The sequence below is a fragment of the Prionailurus bengalensis genome, chromosome B1 (genome assembly GCF_016509475.1).
Source record: "Prionailurus bengalensis isolate Pbe53 chromosome B1, Fcat_Pben_1.1_paternal_pri, whole genome shotgun sequence".
Lineage (NCBI taxonomy): Eukaryota > Metazoa > Chordata > Mammalia > Carnivora > Felidae > Prionailurus > Prionailurus bengalensis.
In genome coordinates, this window is record NC_057344.1 from 35,011,815 (window position 1) to 35,037,611 (window position 25,797).

The 25,797-nt window shown below is 48.4% G+C and overlaps 1 protein-coding gene across 1 annotated transcript; it reads right to left on the reverse strand.

Annotated features, from left to right (window-relative positions):
- Positions 1-12,490: 12,490 nt before the first annotated feature.
- On the reverse strand, positions 12,491-25,738 carry CHMP7 (charged multivesicular body protein 7). The gene is made up of 10 exons (XM_043561606.1): positions 25,170-25,738; positions 23,006-23,177; positions 17,069-17,254; positions 16,799-16,932; positions 15,879-15,927; positions 15,509-15,628; positions 15,124-15,222; positions 14,833-14,893; positions 14,167-14,346; positions 12,491-13,934 (listed from the first exon to the last, which is right to left on the reverse strand). Exons 1-10 carry the CDS (start codon positions 25,466-25,468, stop codon positions 13,882-13,884), a joined length of 1,353 nt encoding a protein of 450 aa, XP_043417541.1. The 5' UTR covers positions 25,469-25,738; the 3' UTR covers positions 12,491-13,881.
- Between the last annotated feature and the right edge of the window lie 59 nt (positions 25,739-25,797).

A 25,797-nucleotide genomic window follows, 5' to 3' on the forward strand; every position in this document is an offset into this window, starting at 1 on the left:
CAATAATCTCCCTAGTGTGTTGTATTTTCTGAAAAGCTTTAAATGCATGTTCACAGCCACTAATCACCATGCAAATGATCTCCCTAAGAACAGAATGGCAGGAAAGGAACAAAGCAATGGCTGACTTAACGGAATGGAAACCTAAAGTCACAACCTGTAAATATCACAGAAATAAAACAAAGCAACATGACCCGTGGCTACCACACAAAGGAACAATAAAAGCTGTGAGAACTTTAAAGCAGTAGCTGAGAGTGGTGCTAATGCCTTCGATTTTTATCACATCTCTGTTAGCTGAGAGTCTGATCAAAAGGGAGGAATTGTTAAAAAGAAAAACATACAGAGGCGCCTGAGTGGCTCAGTCAGTTGAGTGTCCAACTCTTGATGTCGGCTCAGGTCATGATCCCATCGGACTCTGTGCTGACAGTCCAGAGCCTGGAGCCTGCTTCGGATTCTGTGTCTCCTTCTCTCTCTGCCCCTCCCCCGCTCGCAGTCTGTCTCTCTCTCTCTCTCTAAAATGTTAATCATTATTGAAACTGGGTGACAGATACACTATTTTCCCAAATATTATAGTTGAAACATTCCACAATAAAAAGTTGATTTCTTCAAGCCACATGAAAGTTCTTGAAAATAATAAAAAAGATGGCCAAGGGCGGTATTCTCTTTGTAGCTAGAACATCTTTAACATTCTTGAATGGGAAAAGACAGAGATAAGGAAGAATTTTAGAATTTGTTAGAAAAAAGGGTATATAGCTAAATCAATATGCTAAAAATTTGAGAGTAACCATTGAAAGAGCAGAAATATAATCTATAGCTTCCAAATCATCACGGAAAAAATAATAATTATATAAAAACTTCATCCAACATGAAGCACAAGTGAAGAAAAATTGGTAAAGGATGGCAAATGGAAAATTGTACCTCTTTTGCTTTATTGAGGATATGAAGCAAAACAAAAGAAAACATGACAGGAAGAATGTATAATACAAACACAAGATGATCACGTGACCCAGCCCAGCCCACCCTTGGAAGGGAAGCTGCAACACGTTACAGATGTTTGTGTAAGAACCAGTTGAAAATTACAAATTTTTCATGAAATCTAGGCTCTCATTTGCATAATTCTTTAAAACGTCTTTACATTCTTGACGAGTCAATATTTGACTATGTAGATCTTTATTTTTAATCTGAAGTCTATCAGCACAAACCAGAGGGACACAAAGAGGTAAAGGAGAGCAAGCGACCGTTCATCCCCATAAGCAGTTTTAAGCACTACTTAAAACAAACCAAAATGCAACATCGGCTTTGCCTGTTAGGGCGTCCAACCCCCATCACCCACCAGCAAGAAAGGAGAATTCCACAAATGAACAAAGGGAACACAAGGTCCTAGGATGGATCTCCTGGAGGCAACAAGATTTTATTTAACAAAGGTCTGGGAGCGTAGGCATGTTGACATGGCATACTCTTTTACCAGGCCCGCTTTATGCCTGTCACATAATTTAACTCATGTAATTCACGTAACAATGTTAGGACGATTTTATAGATGTCAACATCAAAATACAGAGAAGCTATGTGATTTGCCCAAGGTCACACAGCCAATAAATGGCAGAGCCAGCACTCAAACCCCACGGTCTCCTCCTCTAGAAGCCCCAGTTTAACTCCCTGGAAAGGAGAGGAGGCAAGAAAGTGGGCACAGAAGATACTTGGGGTTCCTCTGAGAGCTCAGTGGCTCCTGGAACTCTGTTGGCTCTGTGCTGACCACTCCACAGCCGTCTTTCCAGTTTCCAGTGCCTAGCTTGGCCCCCACCATGCTTTCTAATCAATCTTTCTGGTGCTTTCTGAATAGAAACATCAAGGTGAGGATAAGAGAAGGATAAAGCACGTTGCCTGCTTCAAGGGCCTTTTTGTCCAGGCAAAGACAAGGCACTAAATAGTTTCCAGAGTCAGTTAACAAACTAGGTCCTGAGCCCAAGCAGGGAGACAGAAAGCAGGGGAATCAGGGCAGGGTGTGGAGGGTGAGGACTGGGTGAGGATAGCTAGCTTCACAGAGGTGCAGCCAGAGTCAGAGTTCAAGCCCTTGGAGGACTTGAACTCAAAGCCCCCAGCAGCCCTCAGTTCCACTTGGACTCCTCCTCACTGCTCAGTTTGTTTCTGGGTTACTGTGTCTGCTGCGAGGAGAAGCAGATGGCCTGGGATACAGGGAAGGCCCTCCCAAAGCCACCAAGCCTCCTGGAGTCTGGGGCCAGCTCTTTGCAATCTCCGTCCCCCAGGAAAGAGTTAAAATCCCAGGCTTTTTCAACACTATCCCCATCACTTCAGTGCCCGCCAGCCTGGACTGACGGCTGCTACACCAAGCCAGGCTCTTTTTGCTCAAGAAGCCCCAGACCCTCAAGGGGCTGGAATATTCCCAAGAGCTCCCTTTTCCCCTTCTCCTGGCAGCCTTCCACCAGGCCCTGGGTCAACCTGTCCCCACCCCCTAAAGGGCCCAGCCCATGGACCCAAACAATGGCCCAGCCACTTGGGGAAGAGAGCCCTGATTCCAGAGGGGACAGTTGGAAGACCTCTACCTTCATGACAGCTTTCATTGTGGAGCACTTGATACTTTCAAAAAGCCCTAACACAGCTCCCATTTCTTTGCTGGTCATCAGTGCTTCACTTTTTAGGTAGGCTAAACAGAAAGAATTATTCCCTTGGGTCATTTCTTCACAAAGAAAAAGATTCTGCAAAGGCACATGCCTTGCCTTACATCACACCTTCAGGTAATGATGGAGCCAGAACTCAGATGCCTGGTCTCCTAACCACACTGGGTCATGCTGGCACATCCCTGTACACATGGGAAGCCAGTGCACAGTTGTCCCTGAGTGAAAATGAGGGTAGCTGCCAACACCCACCCACCCCAGTGACAACAGACACGCATCTCTGCCCACGGAACAACAGAAGAGCCAGGCTGGGGCCGCATGTCTGTATTGTGTACAGAAAGAGGAAATCCCCACATAAACATAAGAAGGAAGCAGGTCCCCAGTAGTTTATTAAATAGCTGAAAACAAAATAGGTATTCCATCCCCAAACTCCTTTTTATCCCACTGTCCCACCATGGTGGTTACAAGGGCGTGTGCTAGGGTCACACTATATTGGTGTGGCTACTTGTTAACTGTGTGAGCTTGGGCAAATGGCTTAACCATCTCCCTCTATTTTAGTTTCTGTATCTGTGAAATGTGGATAATACTACTTCTGGACTCACTGAGTAACCAACACTGAATGAGATGACCCATATAATGCATCTAGCACAGTGTGTGGCACATAAAGACTGGTAGAGATGGGACGGGGACCCCCCCCCCCCATCACGTAGCCCTCTTATGTGCAGGTGAAGCATTCTGGGAGCTCCAGAATGAAAGAGCCAGATCAAAGCCTTTTCTGACCACCTCTGGCTATGGACCCAGGGTCCAAGGCCACAACATCACAGGTCTGGCTGCTGTCACTAGGTCATGCCATCCAAAACAATTTCTGAACAAAAGCAGAAGAGGCCACTCCATCCTGCCTACCCTACCTCTACCCTATGCTGGAGGGGAAGGATGTCATAATGTTAACTTAGTGACCATGGGTCCTGGCTGAGCACGGACCCAAGCTGTCCACCCAGAACCTGGCTCTGGGGGCCCTCAGCCTGCTCCCCGCCCGGCATTGGGAAAAGTTACTCCACACACAGCGTTTGCCTCAGAAATGTGACCTCCAGCCACCTTTCAGGTCCTCTTAGCCTACCAGCACTGCTAGCATGCCTCCTGCTATGGCATCCCCATATTCCACGGTCCTCTTCTCTTACCTGCTTATTGACTCATTCCCATAAGTACCCCCAGGGACTAGTTGGCCAACTAAACTGTATGCTACTGAGCAAATCAAGAATTACAGCTTAGCCAAGTATGCTTCAAGACTAGCTTCTGCAGCTCCGTGCATGTTGGGGGAGGATACCAGCAGCTGCAAAGGAACCATGCCCCCTGGCCAGGAAGAGACCTTGGGACACTGGGGCTGCCTTTAGACCAGATGGCCCCAAACAGACTATGAGTCATGGCACCAGGTTCCTGGTTTGTTGTGGGTCTCTCACTCACAGGGAAGTGACTCCCCTTCTGAGTGTCACCTTGGAATTCTGGCCTGAAAGGTTCATTAACTTACAGAGTTCTGACTACCGAGCCTACCCTCTGATGGTTTTACCCCTAGGTCCACCCAATTATCCTTCCCCTGCCACCACTGCCATCATCATCACCACCACTGCCACCACCACCACCACTACGACTAACATCATCACCATTAGCACCACCACCATCCCTATCGCCGTCACCACCACCACCACCGTCACCACCACAACTACCACCATCACCGTCATTACTGTCACCACCAGGCACCACCAATACCCCTACGACTACCACCAATTACCGCCAATACTATCATCACTATCACTACCACCCATCCCCAGTGGTAAACCCAGTTTGCAGGCTACACCCCAGCAGCAATGAAGGAAAGAGGTTGTTAGGCAGAACCAGCTCCCGGCCAAATTATAAAGTTTTTTTATCAGGGTCTCAATTCACTTGCTTCTCCACCCTGTCTGCTTACACGCACAGACCCTTTCCTTCACGTCATCCTGTCCACTTTCTCGGTCTTTAGTCATTTACACTGTAGTGTAAATATAACACAGTGCATTGCCGCCCCCAAAGAATATTTGCATATAAAGCTCATGTGTTCGCTGTGGCACAAAAGACTTTGACTCCTTTCAAGGCCTGGAGGCATCGGAAAAGATATTTTTGATCAAGGGCTATATGCCTCGTCCAACAAGACTCTGGACTGAGGACTGCCTTGATGCCATATAATGAAAACTGGTTACAGCAACAAAAGGGAAAACTCAGAGATAGTCTTGTGATTCAGAGTCCAGAAACATGATACCAAAACGCCCTGTAGAACCCACAGGGCATCCCTGACACTGCAGAGGTGACCATAACCTAAGCCTCTCAGTTCCTCAGCTTTTGGTCTTCCAGACTCCACATGCTGGTTCCATGGCTCGCCTTATAACATCCTGCTTCGGCCTTTTGCTCAGAGCATATGGGAGTGCAGGAGGTGAACTTCTCCAGGAACAATGCCCTCTTCACTGAGGACCCTCCTCCAGGCTCGCTGTCAACTCATCCTCTAGAACCAGGGGATCTGGTTACAGAATGGGGGCCCCCACGGGAGGAGCAGCAGCACTCTCCTTCATGTAGGGCATGTCCCTGCACTAGGACACTGGCTCATCGCTGAAGATGACCATCTCCACCACAGCTGAGAGAACCTGGGGCAGCAGCCACAGCCCAGGAGTGAGACTCCCCGTTAAATGCATACGCCACAGGAGAGGGCTGAGTTAGCCCAGCCCACTACCCAAAGATGCTGAAGGTGTCTTCCCAACAAGCAGGGCGGGGGGGGGGGGGCAAAAGGACAGGTGCTGATAAGGGCCCCATGGGCCCCCCGCCCCTTACAGCCAGGTGCACTCACCAGCTGCAGCACAGAACAACAGGTGAGGTGGAAAGTGTGACTATAGGTGACCTGGATAACTAGCACAGAGATATAGAAGCTGGCCAGCGAGGAGGCCACTACATAGGTGTATCTGAGGCTGGGGTTGCATCTTTGCATCCACATAGGGGGCTCTGTATGGATAGGTGAGGTTCCACCCTATGCCACCTGCCCCACCTGCTGATGCCAGAGTGCAGCCATATAGAGATGAAGGAGATAAGAACTGACATCAGCCAGGCTAAAGCAATGGCCACTAGAGCATCACCGGCAAAACCACCATAAGGTCCAAGATGACCAGGCAGAAAACAAGGACACTGGTGACCTTGGAGCACAGGTAGCAAAAGTTCAGGGTGGCAGCACACACAATGAACATTTCTCAGCACAATAAAAGCAATGAGGAGCCATAGGAGGCCTCTTCACCCCCCTGCTTCACCCCTGCCCCTACCCTCTGCTGAACGGGGACCTCAGTCACCTCTGGCACCGCCCTGAAGACTTAATGGCTGGGAGTTCTGGAGACTCTGGAACAGAGCTGAATTGAGACAAGGGTCAGGTGGTGAGGCCAGGATAGAGGCACCAGCCTTCCAAACCAGACAAATACCCCCTGGCTTTCTGTGGGGGTCTTTCTCCCGGCGCTGAAGAGGTGCCAGGGGCAGGATCCCGCCACTGGAAGAGGGGACGGGTCTCCGCATAGGGCAAAGATTGGATGTCCCAGACTTTATCCTGTGAAGCTAGCGGGGAGGTTTCGGTCAGTGGCTCCCGGGCTCCTCCCAGCGTCGGAAAAGGGCGACAGACAGGCCACAAACAGTGACTAAGGAAGGGCCCAGTGTCTGTGCCTGTGGACGGAGGTGAAGACACGAAGGATCTGGGTGCAAGAAACCGGCTGGAGAGAGAAGCGTTATCTGGGACGCGTGGAGGCAGAAACCCAGCCAGGAGGTGCAGAAATCCCGTAAGACAGCGGACATGGCGTCCTCCCCCGACTTTATCGCCGGACGGCTCTCCGCGCCCGGCACCCCGCGCTCCCGGCTCTAAAGCCCTGCGGCCAGGCGTCCACCCGCCGGCTTTCCCGGGGCGCAGTAGTCCCTCTCACCTCCTTCCCCCCGGGGCGCCGACCTTCGCTCCCAGAGGCCGGAGCTCCTCTCCCAGCCTGCGTAGACACAGTCCCAGAAAAAGCGCTAGTAGGAGCCAGAACCGGATCTCCCCGAGGGCCAGCGGCGCGCACTGCAGCTCTCAGGAAGCTTGAGCCCCGCCCCTCCGAGCCCCGCCCCTCCGAGCCCGCTCCTCCGAGCCCCGCCCCTCCGAGCCCCGCCCTCTCCGGGCCTCCTGCGCAAAGGAGGCAACTGGAGTCCACAGCACCCACTCTCAACAAAATCTCCGGACCGTATCTCTGAAACCTTTCCTTCTCAAGGGTCACTTTTCCCCTCCGCAGCCCCTCGCTGGCTTCGGAAGGACCAGAAGAAATGTACTCTTGCTGCAGTGGTGTTTCTGAGATGAAGGAGGCATCTGCAGGGGCCTGACACCTGAAAGCCATGTCTGCAGTATTTGGCGGCGAATTAGAACTATGCTATAAGGACTCTCACCTCAGCCCCTGTCGTCCTCTCATTAATGGCCAGGATGATGCCTGCCCCTCGCTTCCAATCCTGGAAACTGGTAAAGACAGCTTGGATTTGGATCCATCCTGAAAAGCCACCCCCCCGCCCCGGCCCGTTTCTAAGTTCTAGTAAGTGCTCATGGTAAATAGAAAACAAAAACAAATTCAGTTCTGGTTTCTGGAAGTTTCTCTTCCAGTGCTCTCCTAATCAAAGGGACTTATTCATAGGAAATCTGGAAAGCTGCAGTCAACTTACAAGAATGGAGACTGTATGTGTTTGAGTTTCATAAATTGGTAAGATGATCAGGGTGAGAGCCAACCTTCACCCTAGCTGGCATAAGAACAGAAAGAGGAAAAGTAAAAGAAAAATGCAGAAATTAGATGTACCTAGCCATCATTAAAACGGGTTCTACCCCCAATGCCACTGTGGGGGGGCTTGGGGGAGGGTTCCTCACACTATTCACCAATTCATGGACACCAGCTGGGTGTTGTACAATTCAACTCAATTCTGACACTGCATAGGTGGAGGTAGTATCTGATTCCACAGGTTAAAAGCTCGGTCCAGCAAGGGTGACCACCCCATCCACCGCCCCACTTCAACTAACTGTATTTCTCACCAGCGGGCTATAAATCAGAAGTTTCCACGATACCCATCTTGGATTTGATTAATTTTCTAGGGCAGCTCACAGAACTCAGGAAACACTTTGACTTGCTACACTATCAGTTTATTACAAAGGATATTAAAGGACACGAATCCACAGTCAGGGCAAGGTCCTGAACGAAGTAGCTTCTAGCCTTGTGGAGTTTAGGGCCCAGCATGGTGACATGTGGAAGCATTCTGGTTCCCTAACCTGGAAGCTCTCTAAATCCTATCCTTTTGGGGTTTTGTGGAGCTTTCATTACATAGGCATGATTGATTAAACCATTGGCCATTGGTGATCACATTCAGTCATCAGGTCCACCCCCCTTCTCCGGAGGTAGAAGGACAGGGTAAGGACTGAAAGTTTCAACACTCTAATCACAAGTTTGGCCCTTCTGGTACCTAGCCCCCATCCTTAGGTGCTTTCCAAAAGTCATCTCATTAACATAAACTCAGGTGTGGCTGAAAGGGGGTTGGTTAAGACCCCTTTATTGCTCACAACAGTTAGGAAATTCCTAGGGTTTTAGGATCTCTGCACCAGAAACAGGGATGAAGGCCAACTATATATGTCTTCTTATAAATAGCAATATTACAATCATCCACTGCTAACTTTGGACCATTTATTTACCATTTCTAAGCCTCCATTAACTCATTTGTGAAATAACTGCCCGTCTCATTGGAAGATTAAATCCATTCAAAGAGCCTAGCACAGTGGTGCCTGGGTGGCTCAGTCAGTTAAGCGTCTGACTTCAGCTCAGGTCATGATCTCACAGTTCATGAGTTTGAGCCCCGCATCAGGCTCTGTGCTGACAGCTCAGAACCTTGAGTCTGCTTTGGATTCTGTGTCTCCCTCTCTCTCTGCCCCTGCCCCGCTCATGCTCTGTCTGTCTCTCTGTCTCAAAAAAATAAAAAGATAAAAAGAAATAAAAGAAAGAGCTTTAGAAAACAAAACAAACCAAAGAGCCTAGCACAATGTGGTAGTCATGGAGATGCACTGCCCAGGCCTCCCTTCAAGGTTTGCTGCCCAGCTGTGGTCAACCATCAGCCAGCCAGCTATCAGCTCCTTCAGGGGCTGCCCCAGCTGCAGAGAGCCACCCTAGCTGAGGTCACCCCCTTTCCAGAGGAATCTGATAACCGAGGGAGAGGGGTGATGATGGATGAAGTCCTGGCCATTTCTGCCTGACATGGGACACTAATGGGCAATACTCATTCTGGAATTCCCTTCCAGAGTGGCCAAGGCTTTTGGGGGGCCTGCATTGTTGATTAACTTCTTCCTCTCCTTAATCTTCTTCCTCTCTTTTCCCTTCATGGGTGGTGATCCTTGATACCCCAAACTCTTTTTCCAGGTCTGCTTCTGGAGAACCCAGTCTGTAATACATAGTATCCAGAAGACCATAAGTACCCAATAAATGTTAGCTTTTGCTTTTTTGTTACTGTTGTTGCATTAAAATAGGAGCTAGAGTCTAAGATTGGGCGTTCTGTTCCTGACCCATCCAAGTCCTGCTCTGTAAATGCTTAGGGCAGTACTAATCCTTCATTATGCAAACATCTTGGAATTTCTCTTTGTTATGGACTGAATGTTTGTGTCTTCCTGAAAACTCATATGTCAGAATCCTAACCCCCAGTATACTGGTACTATGAGGTCGGGGAGTAGGGGGAGACTTTGGCAGGTAATCAGGTCATAAGGGTGGAGCCTGCATGGATGGGATTAGTGCCTTTGTGAGAGAGACACCAGGCAGTTCCTTTGCCCTCTTTCCACCAAGTGAGGATACAAGAAGGTGGCCATCTGCAACCAGACGAGGGCCCTCACCAGAACCAGACCATGCAGGCACTCTGATCTTGGTCTTCCAGCTTCCAGAACTGCAAGTGATAATATCTGTTGTTTATAAGCCATCTAGCCTGTGTTTTGTTGTTGTTGTTGTAGCATTATCTGAACTAAGACACTCTTCCTCTGTACCTATACTAAGATACTCTTCTTTAAGTACCTGGAGGGCATGGAACCTGTCTAAAATGTCCTTCTTCCCTCCACTAATTTGTTAGCTCACACCTAAGAGACACACCCTTTGAGTCTGTTGATTAATTTTTAGCTTTCCTGGGTTAAGGACTTCAGCATGATATTTTTGAATAGCTAAGTTTTCTTTTAACATGTATAATTTAAAGAAGTTTCTATTATCCTAGGCTACCTCACTATGTGCTAACCCAGTAAGCCAACCTACATTCATTATACCATTCACAGGGATAAAAATCCACTAGCCGAGGTTAGATCTACACTGCAGTTCACACTGTACTTTTGGGGGTACCCAGTCACCTAATTGCAGCATTGGCTATCTTACAAGGATTCTAAGTCTGGCTCCTTCGGAAAGTGCTTGGGATTTGTTTTCTGCACAGTTTGATGTGCTGGCTACAAGATATAAGTCAGGAGAGTTACCTCTGCGGTCACTAGCAGCAGAGAAACAATGTGAAGACTGTCCTTGGCTTCCCTAAAAATTGGAAACTGGCCAGCCGGTATCTCTCGAGAGGCAACTTTCCATCGATAGTAGTCTGTGTAATTGTAGCACTGAGAACTGGAGGACACTCCTCTGCCAACCCAAAGTGTTAATACACACCAACCAGCAAACACAGGAAGTCCTTTTGGAGTTATGTGGTTTTTGAAAGTGTGCTTTTAAGGGTAGCCTGTTCTAACCGGGAGCATTCTGAATTAGAAGTCAACAACCTAAATTCCTCTGCCAGCCCTGTGACCTCGGGCAGGTCACCCAAGCTTCAGTGTCCTAATCTGTAAAACAGAGGCTTTGCCTACACCTGTTGAGGCTCCTCCAGCTCTCCTGTTCCAGGTGTCTGTGACTGTATATCATTTCTGTGCAGGAGGAGAAAAGGACCCACGCTTTCCCTGAAGAGTGGCTGCAACTTGAATAAAAACGAGACGTTGGCAGGGAAAACAAATACTTTAAAAGGAAAGGTTGCCAAGCTTACCTACAAACCTCAGAGCCATGCTTTGGTTGGATTCCTTGTGAGTCAACAGCTTTCCCAGTTGCCTCATCTTTCTTACAGCTTTGTTGTTCTTTCTCTTTTTGGATTGCCTTGATGACATTTCCAGCAGATGGAACCACGATATCGTGACCTCTTCCTGGGAGCAGGGCAGGGGGCAGGAGCTGCTCAACCTTGGACTCTCAGCCATTCAGGCAGGCAGTGGTAAGTCAGGCCTCTCACAGTAGGAGTCTGACTTCAGAGCCCCCCCCCCCCCCCCAGGTCCCAGGGCACAGGCTAAGAGCCCCTTTCAGGGAGGCCCAAGAGAGGCTGAGGCCGTGCCCGCCCCCTTCCTCCCTCCTCCCCAAATGTGTACTCTTCCCCTCTCCTCATACCTGCTCTCACTCTGCACACTGCAACACTGTTGCCCAGCTGGCAGTGACTGAGAACTGTCTAGTCACTTCTCCAGGCTTGGCTTCACTGTGGCACCCACTGCTCAGACTCCTGTCACCAGGCAGCAGGTGTGCAGGAGAAAGGAGAAGCAGACCATACACAGGGAGACTGAGACAATCAGAATTTCAGGAGCCATCTGGTCTGTCTGCTCTATCCTACAGATGGGAAATGAGAGGCTCGTGTGTCCAAAGCCATACAACTAGTTTGTGGCTGAGGCAAGAACCGGAACCAGGTTTCCTAATTCTGTCAGGACCGGTCACTACCTGGTTCGTATTTTCTCTCTGAACTTGATCTCAGCGGAATGACGGGTAGATGTTTCAGCACTCCTAGATTGCTTTACAAGATTTTGAACGCCCAAGAAAAATCCAAGGGAAATGAAAGCTTGAATGTCCCCTCTTCAATGAAGCCGTCCCTGAGTCCACCCGCTTGGAGAATTTATTCTGAGAACTTCCTCAGCCCTTTATCTGTACCCTGAAGGGTACTCCACTTTCAACAGGGCAGTGTCTGGCCTGATTCATCTGGGTCGGACATAGCTCCACGTATAAGAAAACTCACCAGTTCCCTTAATAAACCAAGCCCATTCCTCCAAGAGAATCTTGATGCAAGACTTGGGCCCCCACAGGGACCTCGTGTGGAAACACATCCACCGCCAGCCCGTGGCTCCTTGTTTTTACTCTGAACCAACCCAGACTCAACATCTTGTCATTTCTGCCAGCACAGCAGCTCAGGCCCATGAGAGGGAAAGAGTAACATGAGACCGGGTAAGATGAGTGGCACAGAGTCCAGCTCACTCAGTTTGACCGGGGGTTCCCTACGACATGCCTCCCTCAGAGAACTTGGCCTTATCTTTATCGTGTTCTCTGTCCAAGCCGTTTCTGCTCTGGGTGTGTTGACTCACCCACAGCTGTGAACCCAGTGCTGTGGTAGACCTTCTAGCCTGTTCCTAGCTCTGCACTCGGCCTCAAAGCCTGTGTCCCCCAGGGCCGTGGCAAACACCAGGCACATAACAGATACAGGCCTAAAGTATGGTACAATCACACAGGCAGAGGAATCGGGCCATTAGAAGAGAACAGGCAATGGAAAATAATGGCTAACATGATGGCACAGGCCCTGAACCCAGGCCATTCAAACAATGCCTCTTCCCCAGAAGGGCATCCGTGTGAGAGCGGCCAGGCCTCCTGCCCAGCTTATGGCAGCTCGGTGCTCACACAGCAGCTACTGCACATTCTCCTGCAGCCTGAAGCGTGTGCGTCTGCTGGAAGTGGGAGCAGGGAGGCGTGACAGCACAAGAAACGTCATACGATGTAAAAAGAGACAAGGACAAGCACTCGGATTTTTTCTTTTAATTATTTACCAGATAAAAAAGAAAAAATAGTGATTGTTTCTCTTCACCCCCAACATTTCAGTTTACCAAGGTCAAGTAGGAGAGAAAATGCTGAACAGGAATTCATGCTCCTGGCCTGGAGCAAATTCCCTTGGCTCTACAGCACCTCAGGGAGGAGGGACAGGGCAAAGGGCTCCAGGCAGAAATACTTGTACTGTGGCAGCAGAGTGGCAGCGTGGCTGTCCTCCTTTCTCCTCCCCGTTGCCAGAACATTCAGACTTTCCTGTCTGCCCCCCTGCACCATCCTCCCCAATGCATCAAAGGAAGTAGGAAGATAGGACTTCAGGAGGCAGGACAGGTATAGCGCAGGACCGGGGAAGCACACAGCAGACATGGCGGAAGGCCACAATCTTCTGTTTCTATTGCACATCCTGGCTCAGATCCCCTGCCCTGAGCAGTGGGCTACAAAGTGAAATGCTTCTGAAGTTCAAACCAAGAACCCATGGTTGTGTGCCAGGCTCAAGAAGGGGAGGCGTGCGGTTGTGTGGTTTGTTCTGACACACACATGTAAGTTATGTGGAAGTTACTCCAGGATGGGGGCAAGGCAAAGATTATGCCTCATTAAAAGAACATATGGAGTTTGGACACCTGGGGCCCTACGGTCACCTGGGCTTCTCCCCCTCAAGTTCAAAAGACTAAGAATAACTCTCCAGTCAGCAGATCTTCTGCGTAAGACGGAAGAGGCAGCAGCATCCACCAACTACACAAGCCCCCTCTCCAGCTGTCACGATTCTGACACTCAGGGGTGACCTCTTTCTCTGAACACCTGGAGAATTTGGCCAGTGACCCCACAGGACAACAACCTTTCACACTGTATGTTTCTCCACCAAGTGGCAGCTATTAGATTCTCATTCTTCTCAATACCAAGGAAACCAGAGGGAGACTGGAACACGTTGTTTACCCAACCTTACAGAGTCCTCGAGAAAACAGTGGGGCAGGGAGAAGGGACTGATTTTGATTTGGCAAGGCTGCAACTCTTTCACCTTCATTGGCTGGAACAAAGCTGGTGGGTGAAGACAAACCTAACGGAGCCAATGGCAAGAACTGCAGGCTATGAGAGACGACGGGTCAAACACAGAACTGTATAAATTGTGGCACTATAAAGATGAGAAGGCAGGTCCATGACACCAGCTGGGAGCACGCCTTGGGAGCACGCTTCCAGAAATTACATCTGTCCTGTAGTAAGCGGTAGCATCCAGATAAATCAGAGTAGTTTTCCTTCCTCCTCTTCCCAACAAATTCTGAGAGTTTCTCATTTAAATAACTATGTACACACACACAAGCCTGGTCTCTCTTTTACATGAGGGTCCTTCACTTGAGGGTCCTAGAATGGCTTTAGAGAGTCGGTTCCAATTGCCTTTTTGGAGATTTACTGCTTGGGACCAAACCTGCAAGGAGAAGAAATGACTGAATACTCTGCCAGGTGGATCTTTAAGGTGAAAGCATCCCAGTGTTTAAAGGATTGAGTCTTAATATAAATAATGAGCCCACAACTCCCTTATGGGGTTTGGCACCCTGGCAAATTGAGCAATTGGGCTGCGACTCACCAACCCCGTGCCTGGCTACCGTCAGCCAGAGGGCCCTGTGCCCACCAGCAATCCTGGGAATACAGTTCCCTACCTCCCTCTGATAAGGACAGTTTCTCAAGTTCGGCTTCAAGTTCAGCGTCCGAGATCCTAGGGTTAGGCACACTGTTGGTATAAAATGTCTCAGGGGGGTTTTCAGGCAGATCAAAATGTTCTTTGGTGGTATCCTGAAGAAGGATGTCCAATTCCTTCTCCAGTTCCTCACTGTCAAAATCTGCAAAGAAAAGATGACATGAGAACACATAAAGCCAAGGGAGGATGAGTCAAGGATTGAGTAAAGGCAAAACTAAGCTCAGCTTTGCAAAAACGTCCAGGCCTCCTTGTAGGTCAAAAAAAAGCCTGTGAGTTGAGAGGAAGAGGGTGCCTTCAAGCAAATATTCTTCCCACACACAGAGCTAAGTCACCTAGAGGGTATATTTTGCTAACACCACAGAAGTAACCCTGCTTTCCCTTGCCCTTGAAGAAGGATCTTCCATTCAGAAGTCTAATGAGTCAAGATTACTGCAGTCCAGAGGGGTCAACAGTATAGCCTACCAAGGGGGATGACAGTTCCTTCTAACTACTGCCACGAAGGAGCCCCAGAGAGAGGAGAGTGCTGCCTGCACCAGGAAAAGTGGATCTGTGATCAAAACTATCACAGCACAAACAAGTGAAGGCCTCTTAGGAAGGAAGAAAGAAAAGAACTGTCATGTCAACTCACCTAAGCCATTGGTCACCCCACCCGCCAGAGTCTGAGAAACTTCATCCTGGGTGTCACACAGCTGTAAGAGAAAAGCGTAAGGCCTTGAACACTGAGCGGCATCTCGAAGGTCTGTCTTTTGGTCTCAATGTTCAGGGTTACCAAGTAATGCTGCCCCATCTGAGAATCAAAAAATCTTCTTCAAATTCACAAGGTAAAGAGTCAAGTTTGGGAAAGGATGAAGTATAGCAAAGTCACACCTGCCCTCAGTTACTTCCTCCTGTGATTTTCCTCCCTGGCCCCTTCCTGTACCTCTTGGATCTGATCCACAAGGCTCTCTGCCTTCTCCACTGTGACATCCTTCATAGAGAGTTTTAGTGCTCCTACCCCGGCCTGATAGGCATTGAAAACCTAAACAGAAAGCAAAGTTATCAGTGCAAATGAAGAACAATGGGCAAAATACATACAATAGTGTTGCATCTCCAAAAGATAATTTGGGGGTTTGTTTGTTTTAAACATCCACACTTGATTCCTCCCATGTTCACCGAGGCCAAAACTTTCCAACAGGAGAAGCAAAATCCCAACCATATCTTGAAAAAACCCAGGCCTCCTCCAAACATCAAAGCCACAGTAGAGGGAATGAGGAACGTATCCCGGAGAGACCACCCAGGTACTGGAGCAGAGGGGCAGTGACTACCATCTGATCTGTTTGGGAGGCATAGATCCGGTCCAGGATGCCTTGAACAGTGTCCAGCTTGGCATGAAGGGCTTCAATGCGCTTCTCTGTCCGTTGCTTGGCCTTGAGAGATCTCAGTGCCTGGACGGGGGAGATGGGAGCATGGAGACTTGGTCAGGGTCAGTTAGGTGGGCCAGAGGAAGCCTTTCCCACATGATAAGACCATCTCAGGCCTCCTCCTCTCTCACTTGTAAAACAAGCTGTGGTATCCAGACCACCTGCAGACTCTTCCCCCCGAGACCCAAGCTCCGCTCTGAACCGCTGGGACACCACCTCCCACTGCCAGCCCAGGGCACAGGTACACAGCTGGAGGGGAAAAGAGAAAACTTACCAGTTGTTTCTTTCCTGCTCGGCATGCCCGGCGGGCTTCTTCTTTACACCTATGAAACACAGGGGACAGATCAAGAGGACCATGGCATAGGATGGGGGTGGTAGTGTCCTGAAAAGTCCCTAAGAGCCCCACTTAGGTAAGGTAGTTTCAAATCTGAAAATCAAACCCATTCCACCCAAAGGCTAGAAAAATAATGCCCAACAGCCCACTGGCACACTCCTGCAGCAAGCTGAGACATAAACTTGAACATATGCGTGCAAGAAAGGCAAACTGACTGAGGATAGGCTGTTTCAGCCCACGGGGAGAGAGAATGTGCCAACAAGACACCTTAACAACAGATTCCCATTTCGGAAGCCAGGAGATAAGGAATCAAATCCTAACACCAACAATGACCTTGGACACAGTCCCTGGTTGTCCCACAATGTTGGGTTTCTCCCGCTGTAAGAAGGAGACAGCATTTTAATTCAATGTCCATATAGCCTACTTTTTGGAGAAGTGTTCATGTGCCTTTAGCAGGGATGCCTTGTATGGCCATCCAAGGGGAAGAGCAGGAATCCCTCAGAAAGACCCTGGAAGGCAGAGACCTGTCTTGTTCACTACTGTATTTCCAAGTCCCTAAGTTAAGGCCTGGCTCGACGAACACTGGTTAAATGGATACCGGCATGGAAGTGCATAAACATAATGCTAACAGATGTAATCTCTGGGGGAAGAATAAAAATTCATTTTTTCTCTTTTATGATATTCTATTTTGCACAATTGCTGCATTGAGCAGTTAGTACTTTGTAATTAGTAAAAAAAAAAAAAAAAAAACCTTTCTCAAAAAAAAAAAAAAAAAAGAGCCCACAGACACCAATGCTTTGCTGGCTCTGAGGGCCAGCCAGGGGTGGGGGTCGGAGGGTGCTCAGCTCAGGGGTAGTTACCTCTCTGCTTCCTGGGATAAGGACTCCACTTTGCGTGAGAGCAGCTGTTCACTCTGCATCAGCTGGTATACCCCAACATCTACGTCGTTGACAGGAGAGACCTTGGCATGTGGCCCTCGGGCAAACTTCACAATCTGAGGGACAGGGACAAATTACTAGGGCCCCTACCACGAATGCTGAGAAGTCCCAGGCAGGAATGCTGGTGGGCATGTCAGTATACACTTAATAAGCCATTGGGGAGTCACTGGATGAACAACTGGACTTCCATACCTTTTCCCCATTCTGCTCGAGAACCGTGACTCTCTTCTCTTTCTGCAGCTGCAGCAACACCAAGTAGAAGGTCCTCTCATCCGGGCAGGAGCCTGCACACAGGGTGCTCAGCTCGGACAGGGCCACCACAGGGTGGGAGGAGAGAGGGGAGTTCTGATACAGACGATACACCTCCTCGGCCTTCTCCTGCAGGGAAGGCGAATGTGCTTATGGGCCTGGCCACTCCTCATGGAGCCCAGAGTCCCGACCCCATGTTTCCAAACCGTGATCGTGCAGGACAAGAGCAGGGAGGGCTGGTCCTGCCCTCCCTGAAGTAGCAGCTTTGGAAAAGGAAAAAGGATTTGTGTTTTTTAAACCCTGGAGGAAATTTGGTGTATATGGATGAAACGAGGTACATGATATCTCTGTCCCTGCACATCCATTTGGGACTTTATGTTTCTGTGTCTCCCGAGGGGCAAGGGAAGGAGGAGGAAGTGTGGTGTGCTGGCGCGGCCATGACTGAGACCTGAGGCTTGGTTTTAGGCCCTGCCTATCTGGCCCTGCACCAGTCAGTCTCACGGGTCCTCAGCATCCCTCTCACAAACTGAAGAAGGTGGATGAGATGGCGTCTGTATTCCCTTTCAATGCTGGTCTTTCCATTTTTATGCCAACTTCTGACACTACAAACAAGAGCATTACTGAGTCTATAATGCGTCTCAAGAGAGAAGTATGTGACAACCAGGTAGGACAGGGTTTTTGTGAACAGCCTAAGAAATAGAAGTTTCAAGAAACAATGCCACCGTGTTCCTCCTACATGGAAATTGCTCTCAGTCCTCTGCAAACAATATTTACTGAATTAGGCACAAAGTGCTATGAAATGTAGGGAAGGAATACCCAGGAGTTCAGAGATTGCTTGGGGGAGAAAATGGTTGTTGAGCAGAATTCTGAAGGGTGAGTAAGTCCCTAGGTGAGGTAGGTGTGAAGAGCATCTTAGGAAGAGGGACGGTCATGAGCAATGGCATAGAGTATGAGTCAATAAGGTGTTTATGGGAGGGGACAGGAAGGGGAGAGAGAGCAGAAGCACTTCTCTCTTACAGAAGGTGCAGCAGATTCTTTGCTGTCCTTTATCTGCAGATGGTGGGTAGTCATGGAAGGGAAATACCAAGGCTGGAGTAACAGATCTAGCTGACAAGTGGGACAGGGTGGGTTATAGGAGGTAGGCTTAGAGGCAGAGAGACCATTTATGCAAGAGACTAGGAGAGACTGAACAGGGCAATGCCAGTAGGGACAGAGAAGGGATGGGTTCAAGAAGAATTCAGAAGATAAAACAAGCAGTCCATGGTACCTGGGCATGGGGTGGAAGGAGAAAGACGAGTCTGGGATGACTCCTGGGCTCTGGCATGAGTAACAAGGTGGATGTGATGCTATTAACTAACTAATAGCAAGAACACAGAAGGAAAAGCATATTTTACAGGAAAGACAAAACATTCCATTTTGGACACGTTTTTTGGGATGCTTGAGGTACATTCAAGAAGATACATACAGCAGATAATTGGGTACAAATCTGAAGCTCAAGGGAGACACCAGAACAGAACATATATGAAAGGACTCTGAAGGTCCTCAAGCATATAGAAGGTAATTAAAATCCCAAGTGTAAATGAGTTACCCAAGGAAATTCAGAAAGCAAAGTAATAAGCTGAACGAAGACCAATGTTTAAGTGATGAAGGAACTCGTAAGAGCTACCCAGAGCACCACCAAGAACCCATAGTGTAATGACAATAAAATCAAAGAAATGGAAAATTTTAACAAGCGAGTAGTCCATAGTGTCAAAGGCAGCAGAAGAGTCTAAAAAGATAGAAACTAAAGTTTTCATTTGGTTTACCTGCCCTGTCAAATAATAATGCTTACTATAAAGCTACGTAGTAAGAACAGTGTGGTATCCAACCAACAGATTAACAGTAAACAACATTAATAAAGGTTAAAACTGGCTATCCACTTGGAAGAAAATAGTTTTTCCTCACCAGATACACAAAAACAAATGCCAAATTACCGAAATTTAAATTGAGGAAGTTTAACCTTGGGGTGCCTGGGTGGCTCAGTTGGTTGACTGTCCGACTTCAGCTCAGGTCCTGATCTCATGGTTTGTGAGTTCAAGTCCCGTATCAGGCTCTGTGCTGACAGCTCAGAGCCTGGAGCCTGCTTGGATTCTGTGTCTCCCTATCTCTCTACTCCTACCCTGCTCACTCTCTGTCTCTCTCCTTCAAAAATAAATAAACATTAAAAATTTTTTTTTAATCTAATTAACCTTGAAGTAGAGGATGACTTTGTAAGCAAGACCAGAAATTCAGCAGCCATAAAGGAAAATTTTAGAGATGTGACTATAGAAATATGGAAACTTCTATATGGTAAAAGACATCATAAATAAAAACGAAAAGCAAACAAGAGACTGGAAAACAATATTTACATCCTTAATGCTAACTATATTATATCTACTCCTAATACATAAAAAAACTCCTATAAATATAAAAGACAAACAATCCAATAAAAAACAGGCAAAGGATATAAATAGGCAACGCACAGAAGGAGATACATAAATGGCCAGCAGATAGGGGAAACGATGCTCAAATCCGAACTAGGAAATATCATTTTTATTTGTCGTACCAGCAAAATGTAAAAGACTCATGTTATCCAGTGCTGGCAAGGATGTGGGGACACTGAACACTTGAATGAAAGTGTGAATTAGCACAAACTTTTGAAAAGTAATTTGGCAATTTCTGTGCATAAGCATTTCTAGAAATCCATAAAAATAAAAATGGAAGTACTGCACATAGATGTACACACAAGGCTGTCAAAGTATTTTTTTTTTGTAACAGAGAAATTAGAATAACTTAAATGTCCATCTGTGTGGACATAACTATTGCATAAATTGTGGCACTTCTATGGATTTTTATGCAGCCATCCAAAGGAATGAAGTACATCTATATTATATAGGGAAAGATACTTATACTAATAAGTGTAAAGAAAAAAAAAAAGGCAGGCTGCAGACCAATAAATAAAGTAAGATTCTATTTCTGGAAAAAAATGGAGCGTATGTGCATACATATTTTTGTACGTATGGGCATGTTCATTTATTTATTCAACATATGTTTATTGACTCTCTACTATGTAGCAGGCACCGTTCCCAGAGTTCCAGGGCCAATGGAACATCTCCTATCTGGTAGGAGAGACAGATTATAAACAAGTAAACAAGTAAATAACATTTTTAGAAAGCATTAAATGCTAACAATAAAATAAAAGAGAAAGTAACGGTGTGGGGGCTCCTGGGTGGCTCCGTAGGTTAAGTGTCTGACTTTGGCTCAGGTCATGATCTCATTATTCATGGGTTCAAGCCCCACACTGGGCTCTGTACTGACAGCTCAGATCCTGGAGCCTGCTTCAGATTTTGTGTCTCCCTCTCTCTCTGCCCCTCCCCTGCTCGCACTCTGTCTCTCTCTCTCTCCCTCAAAAATACATAAATGTTAAAAAAATTTTTTAAAAAGAGAGAAAGTAACAGTGTGAGACAGGATCAGTAAGAAAATATGTGAACACACAAACACACGCATGTGTGTGCCCACATGAACAGAAAGGAATGTACCCAAAGAGACAGAAATGGGATGAACAGAAAGGAAACATTCATTTCCTTGCATAATTATTTTAAATAGCAAAACTTACGGGCAATTTTTACTTTTTGGTTATTTTTATCAAATCAAATAAAAAGTTATTGGCTTTCTGTGGCCAGACTTGGGAAAAATCAATTTACCTCAGAAGTAGACTTTGTTTTAAAAAAAATATCCAGATAAGACCCTTCAGTTTCACACATTAACACAAGATTCCACCCCAGGAAAAGACAGTGAAGTTACCATATATGTTACAGAATGAGCTTAAGTGTTGAGTGCTCTATTTAGTGATGTAAACTGGGCATAGACTTAACAGAACCAGGTCGGTGCAGAGCTAGATTTATTTTTCTACTTAAGTAAGATTAAACGGCACTGTGGTTAAAAAGTACTGTTGGTTCTTGGAAGATCTAGGTTATTTATTCCATTCCTGCCCCCTTTTCTGCCTTTGCTCTCAAAAGACTATGAATCCTAAACCACATCTGTGGGGGTAAATGGGTCTACCTCCCTTTACTCCAGTTGGAAAACACTTGAGGTAAGAGCCTGCAAAGAGGAACGGAGCTTGGCCCAGAACCACGCAAACCATCCTGTGGTTTCTGTGTGGCCTTGGCTAAGTCCTGGAGGTCAGGGCGCTGGGTGGGAGGATAACCATGTGGGTGGGAAAGGAGGAAGAGCCCTTCCTTTGAAGCATGCTGCTCGGTCCAATGGTGAGAGACAAGGAGAGGTGGCAAATTCTGGAGATCCCCACCTCAGTCTGAGGCAGAGAGGGTTGGGAGTCTGTCAAGGTGACAAGAAATCAGAGCCTCTCTTGGGGTAAGGGATGAAGATCGAGAGCTGGCTCCGGCTGTGTGGAAGCCTCCGGGACTATGCGAGGGTCCTGAGGTTGGGCTTGGTCTGTGAGTTTCAAAAGTGCGTGCTGTCGGGGCGCCTGCATGGCTCAGTTGGTTGGGCGTCCTACTTTGGCCGAGATCATGATCTCACAGTTCGTGAGTTCGTGCCCCGCGTCGGGCTCTGCGCTGACAGCTCAGGGCCTGGACCTGGCTTTGGATTCTGTGTCTCCCTCCCTCTCTGCCCCTCCCCCGCTTGCACTCTGTCTCCCCAAAATAAATAAACATTAAAGAAAAAAAAAAGTAAGTACTGTCTACAGCATACTTCTGCTACCTGGTGTTCAGTCGGTTTCGGTGGAGTGGTGTGCACTGCATTAAAGAGCGTGTGGAAGGTGAGGAAGTGGTGACAACAAAGCTTGGTCAAGAAGGAGAGAGACAGAGCATTAACTAGGCAGCGGCCGGGTCCCACACAGGAGTCATTCTGTGATCGGAAAAACCTGAGCGGGTTTCGAGGCTGAGGAAGAAGAGGGAGATAGGAGACAGAATGTACAGATCAAGAGGCTAGCTGATGGGACAAGGGGACAGCAGGGTAGGGACAGACTCAAGAGCACACGTGGAAGAGAGGATGGACACTTCATCCTCTGAGCTTAGGGAGAAAGAAAGGCTCAGAAGACCGTAAACTGGATGTAGGACAGAAAGCTGAAGGTCTGACAGGAGATCCTACCTTCTCAATGAACTGTCAGCAGAGTCGCAGAAGGGGAGAATGGAAGGCACGTGAGTGCAGGCTGGGAAAGGACTAGTAAACTGGGCTGAAGAGTGGCTGTGAGGGCCCTCCTGGAGCTGGGGACTGTGAAGGGGACCCCAGTCTTGGTGACAGCGTGATTCTGTCTGGCAGGGATGGCAGACTGTGGGGTTGGTCTAAGGCAGTACAAGTGCTGGTGTCTCTGGGGTGGACCGGGGGAGCCGCAAGAAGCTGGGTGCGTGCTGGAGGCTGGCTAGGGAAGACAGGCCAGGAGGAAGTTGACCGACCAAGAGGGCATGAAGGGACCACAGGCCTGGTGGCCTCTTCAGTGACCATCACTAAGGCCATCGGTAAGCTGGAAGGGGAAAGGGTGTAGTCACAGAAGAGGAAATCTGAACTTGGTGTGCTGATTTAAGGGAAGGCAAAGCTGAAGTCACAAGGTCCTCAGGAATCCTGAGAAACTCTTGCCAGTAAACTACAGAAGGCAAAGAATTTTCTACACTTTAGCTTATCACTAATTTCTACACATACAGAAAATAATCAACCGTATGTTATGGACAATTCCTAGACAGAGTATCACCCTTGAAATGCACAAGTCCAACTAACAACTAAATAATGCTACAAAAGGTCAGTTATCAACTCTGTCATCATGTAAAAAAAGATATGCTCTTTTTCTAAGGATAGACACAGGAATGTGGAGGATCTGGTCATCACCTCTCCCTTCTGAGCACCCACCTTCAGCAGCTCCACAGCCACGAGCACCTCTTCAGCAGGAACCTTATTGTCCCCTAGCATGTTGGAAAGAGTCCACTTGAGGGGCTTCAGCAGGAAGACTCCAACCCCCCAGGAGATCCAGCTGCTGTCTACACTGGCCATGAAGTCTGACTCCCGCTGCAGCTCCCCCCGGCTGCAGGCAAAGAAAGAAAAGGACATGTAGTAGGCTTGATGCAATGTCCAGTTCCAGTCCCCACCTACCCTCTTCCCCCGAGAGAGAAATCTGATCATCACCATCATAAATACCATTATCAGGTACCTACTCCATGCCAGCTATTATGAGCAGCATTGTTTCTGCTCCAGCTGTCAGCACCATTGACGACTCTGTGAGATGGATGTCGTCCTTGGCATTTTAGTTCATGAGAAAATGGAGGGACCGAGGTGAGAGAGGCCAACTCTGAACTATAATTTGGCTCCAAAGGGCAAGTGCTCCACTAAGGCTGCAGAGGCACAGCAGGCTATGAGGCCTATGTTGAGACCTTCGTTTACAAATGAAGTTCAATATGATAAAATGACAGTAACAGTAATGGATTACTGTCAATGCAAGACATGAGGAAATACACAAAGATGTTCAGAGAAAAGGTTTTCTGCTATTCCTGAGCTAGGGTGGAGATACGACCTAAGCATTCTATGGTACTGGTAATAAGCAGCTACATTTACTGAGCCCTTACCATGGGCCAATCACTATGCTAACGGACTACATAAGGAATAGGATTTCAAATCCTCATAAGAAACCTAACTACAGATATCATCACCATCTTATACTTGGTCAAACTGAAGCTTTAAATAGAGGGGTACATAATTTAGCAAGTGGTACAGCCAGGGTGTGAGCCCAGAACGCTTGGCCCTCAAGCAAAGCTGTTAATTACTATGTTATGCTGCTTCCATGGAGAGTTATCTTCCTCAAAAATTCTCTGGATGCCAGACCCCATCAAGCACCAGGAAACGTCAGCAGAGTGCCAGTAGCCGGGAGAGAAGATATCAAGGTCTTAAAGGTCTCTGGATGGCAAGAGGCAGGGACAGGTCCTACCGCAATAAAGAAGTCCAGACTGTTCTTGTCCCTCACCAACTTAAGCTATGTTCTCCTCCGTATCCTGCTTCAGGCAGGAACTCAAACTTTGCACAGTACGCTTTCTCAGAAAAAAGAAGTTTCAGAAACGGCTCGTCCCGCCAATGTCAGCCAATGGAAAGGTACCGGGGAGATAAATCAGGAAGTGCAGAAAACTCAAAGCAACATCAAAACTGACTTTCTTCTTCATTCATTGAAGGAGGTACTACGCTAGCCAGGCTGCTCTCAGTATATGCACCATGTGATGTGCAAATTATTTAGAATCAGGAGAGTAGGGGTCCAGTCCTGGCATTTCATCGAACTAGCTGTATAAACCTGAGTAAATCGCTCGACCTCAGTCTCAGTCTCCTGTTCTGTCTGCTGAGGATAATTCTATCATCTCGCCTGCAGGACTGCTGAGGAGGTCAGATGAAACGAGATGATATGCAAAGTATCTGCATACTATTAAGTGAGGTACCTTAGATATCCATGCTATCGCCTCAGGTATCTCCCAAACCCTGCACCTGTCGCACAGGTAGCACCTACAGGCCCTTCTCAGAGCACCAAGGTACTCGGTGAAGCCCTCAACCTCCTTTGTGTCCTCTGCTTCAAACAGCCCGTGCCAAGGACAAGCCAAGACAGGCCAGACACATGACCTGTGCTGGGGGCTGCTGGCAAGATCCCCCACAGACCTCTTCCCCACGACTGCCTTCTTTTTAGTCCTGCCTTCCTTAGTTCAGTAAATCCTATCTCAAAGACCTTCTGTCCTGGGTAATTCAAATTTGGAAGCCCCTACAAAATAACTACACAACGGGATTCCACTCCAGACAAGTCATTGTCACTTCTGCCAGGTAGGTTTCTCCTCCCACCGTTTGGATCTAATCTAATCGCACTATCCTGGACCCCCAATTTGCCAGATGCCCGTCTCCCTCTCCCTCCACACCCCTAACACAGCCTCCTTCTCGTCCTCCTTCGCCCACTGAACACACACAGACCTGCTTCTGCGGGCCAGACCCCGGCATGGGCGCGGTACCCTCAGGGAGCCACCCCCGCCCCCTTGCCCGGGCCCGCCCTCACCGTAGTAGGTCCTGCAGCACGGTGGCCAGCCCCAGCGGGACACTGCCCTTGCGCTGAAAGGCCTCCTGCAAGTCCCGCAGACGCAGGCGCACCACCCCCTGGCGGCGGCTGTGGCTCAGCACCAACGGAGCCCAGAAGCCCATCTTGCTGTCCCAGTCGGTGCTGTTCACCTCGCGACTCCTTTTGAAGGCGGAGAACAGAAAGGACATGCGCTCCTCATCCTCCTCCCACTCGGGGGGCAGTAGGCCCGCCGGGTCTCCCCCGGCTGGGGCCTCGGCCTCCCGCTCCGGGGACCACATCGGAACCCCAGCCCCGCCAAGGCTCCGAACACAACCCCGACCCTGTTCCCCTTCCGCCCTACTTCCCTCCCGGCTTCCGTTCCTTGACTACCTCCTCCTCTGTCATTACGTCATCGCCACCCCTAGCGTGAAATAAGTCCCGCGCCTTCTCAAGCGCCTGCGTCTCTCTGCCCTCCCTGCGCCAGGAGGCGTGATGATGACCCTATTTTCTGAGAGGCTCAAGGCGCTTGCGCCGACCCCTTCTCCCACAGTCTTTGTGCGGAAAGAAGGGCTTCGCGCGTGCGCGGCGGGTAGGTGCGCGTCCCGCCCCCTACTGATCATAGAGTTTG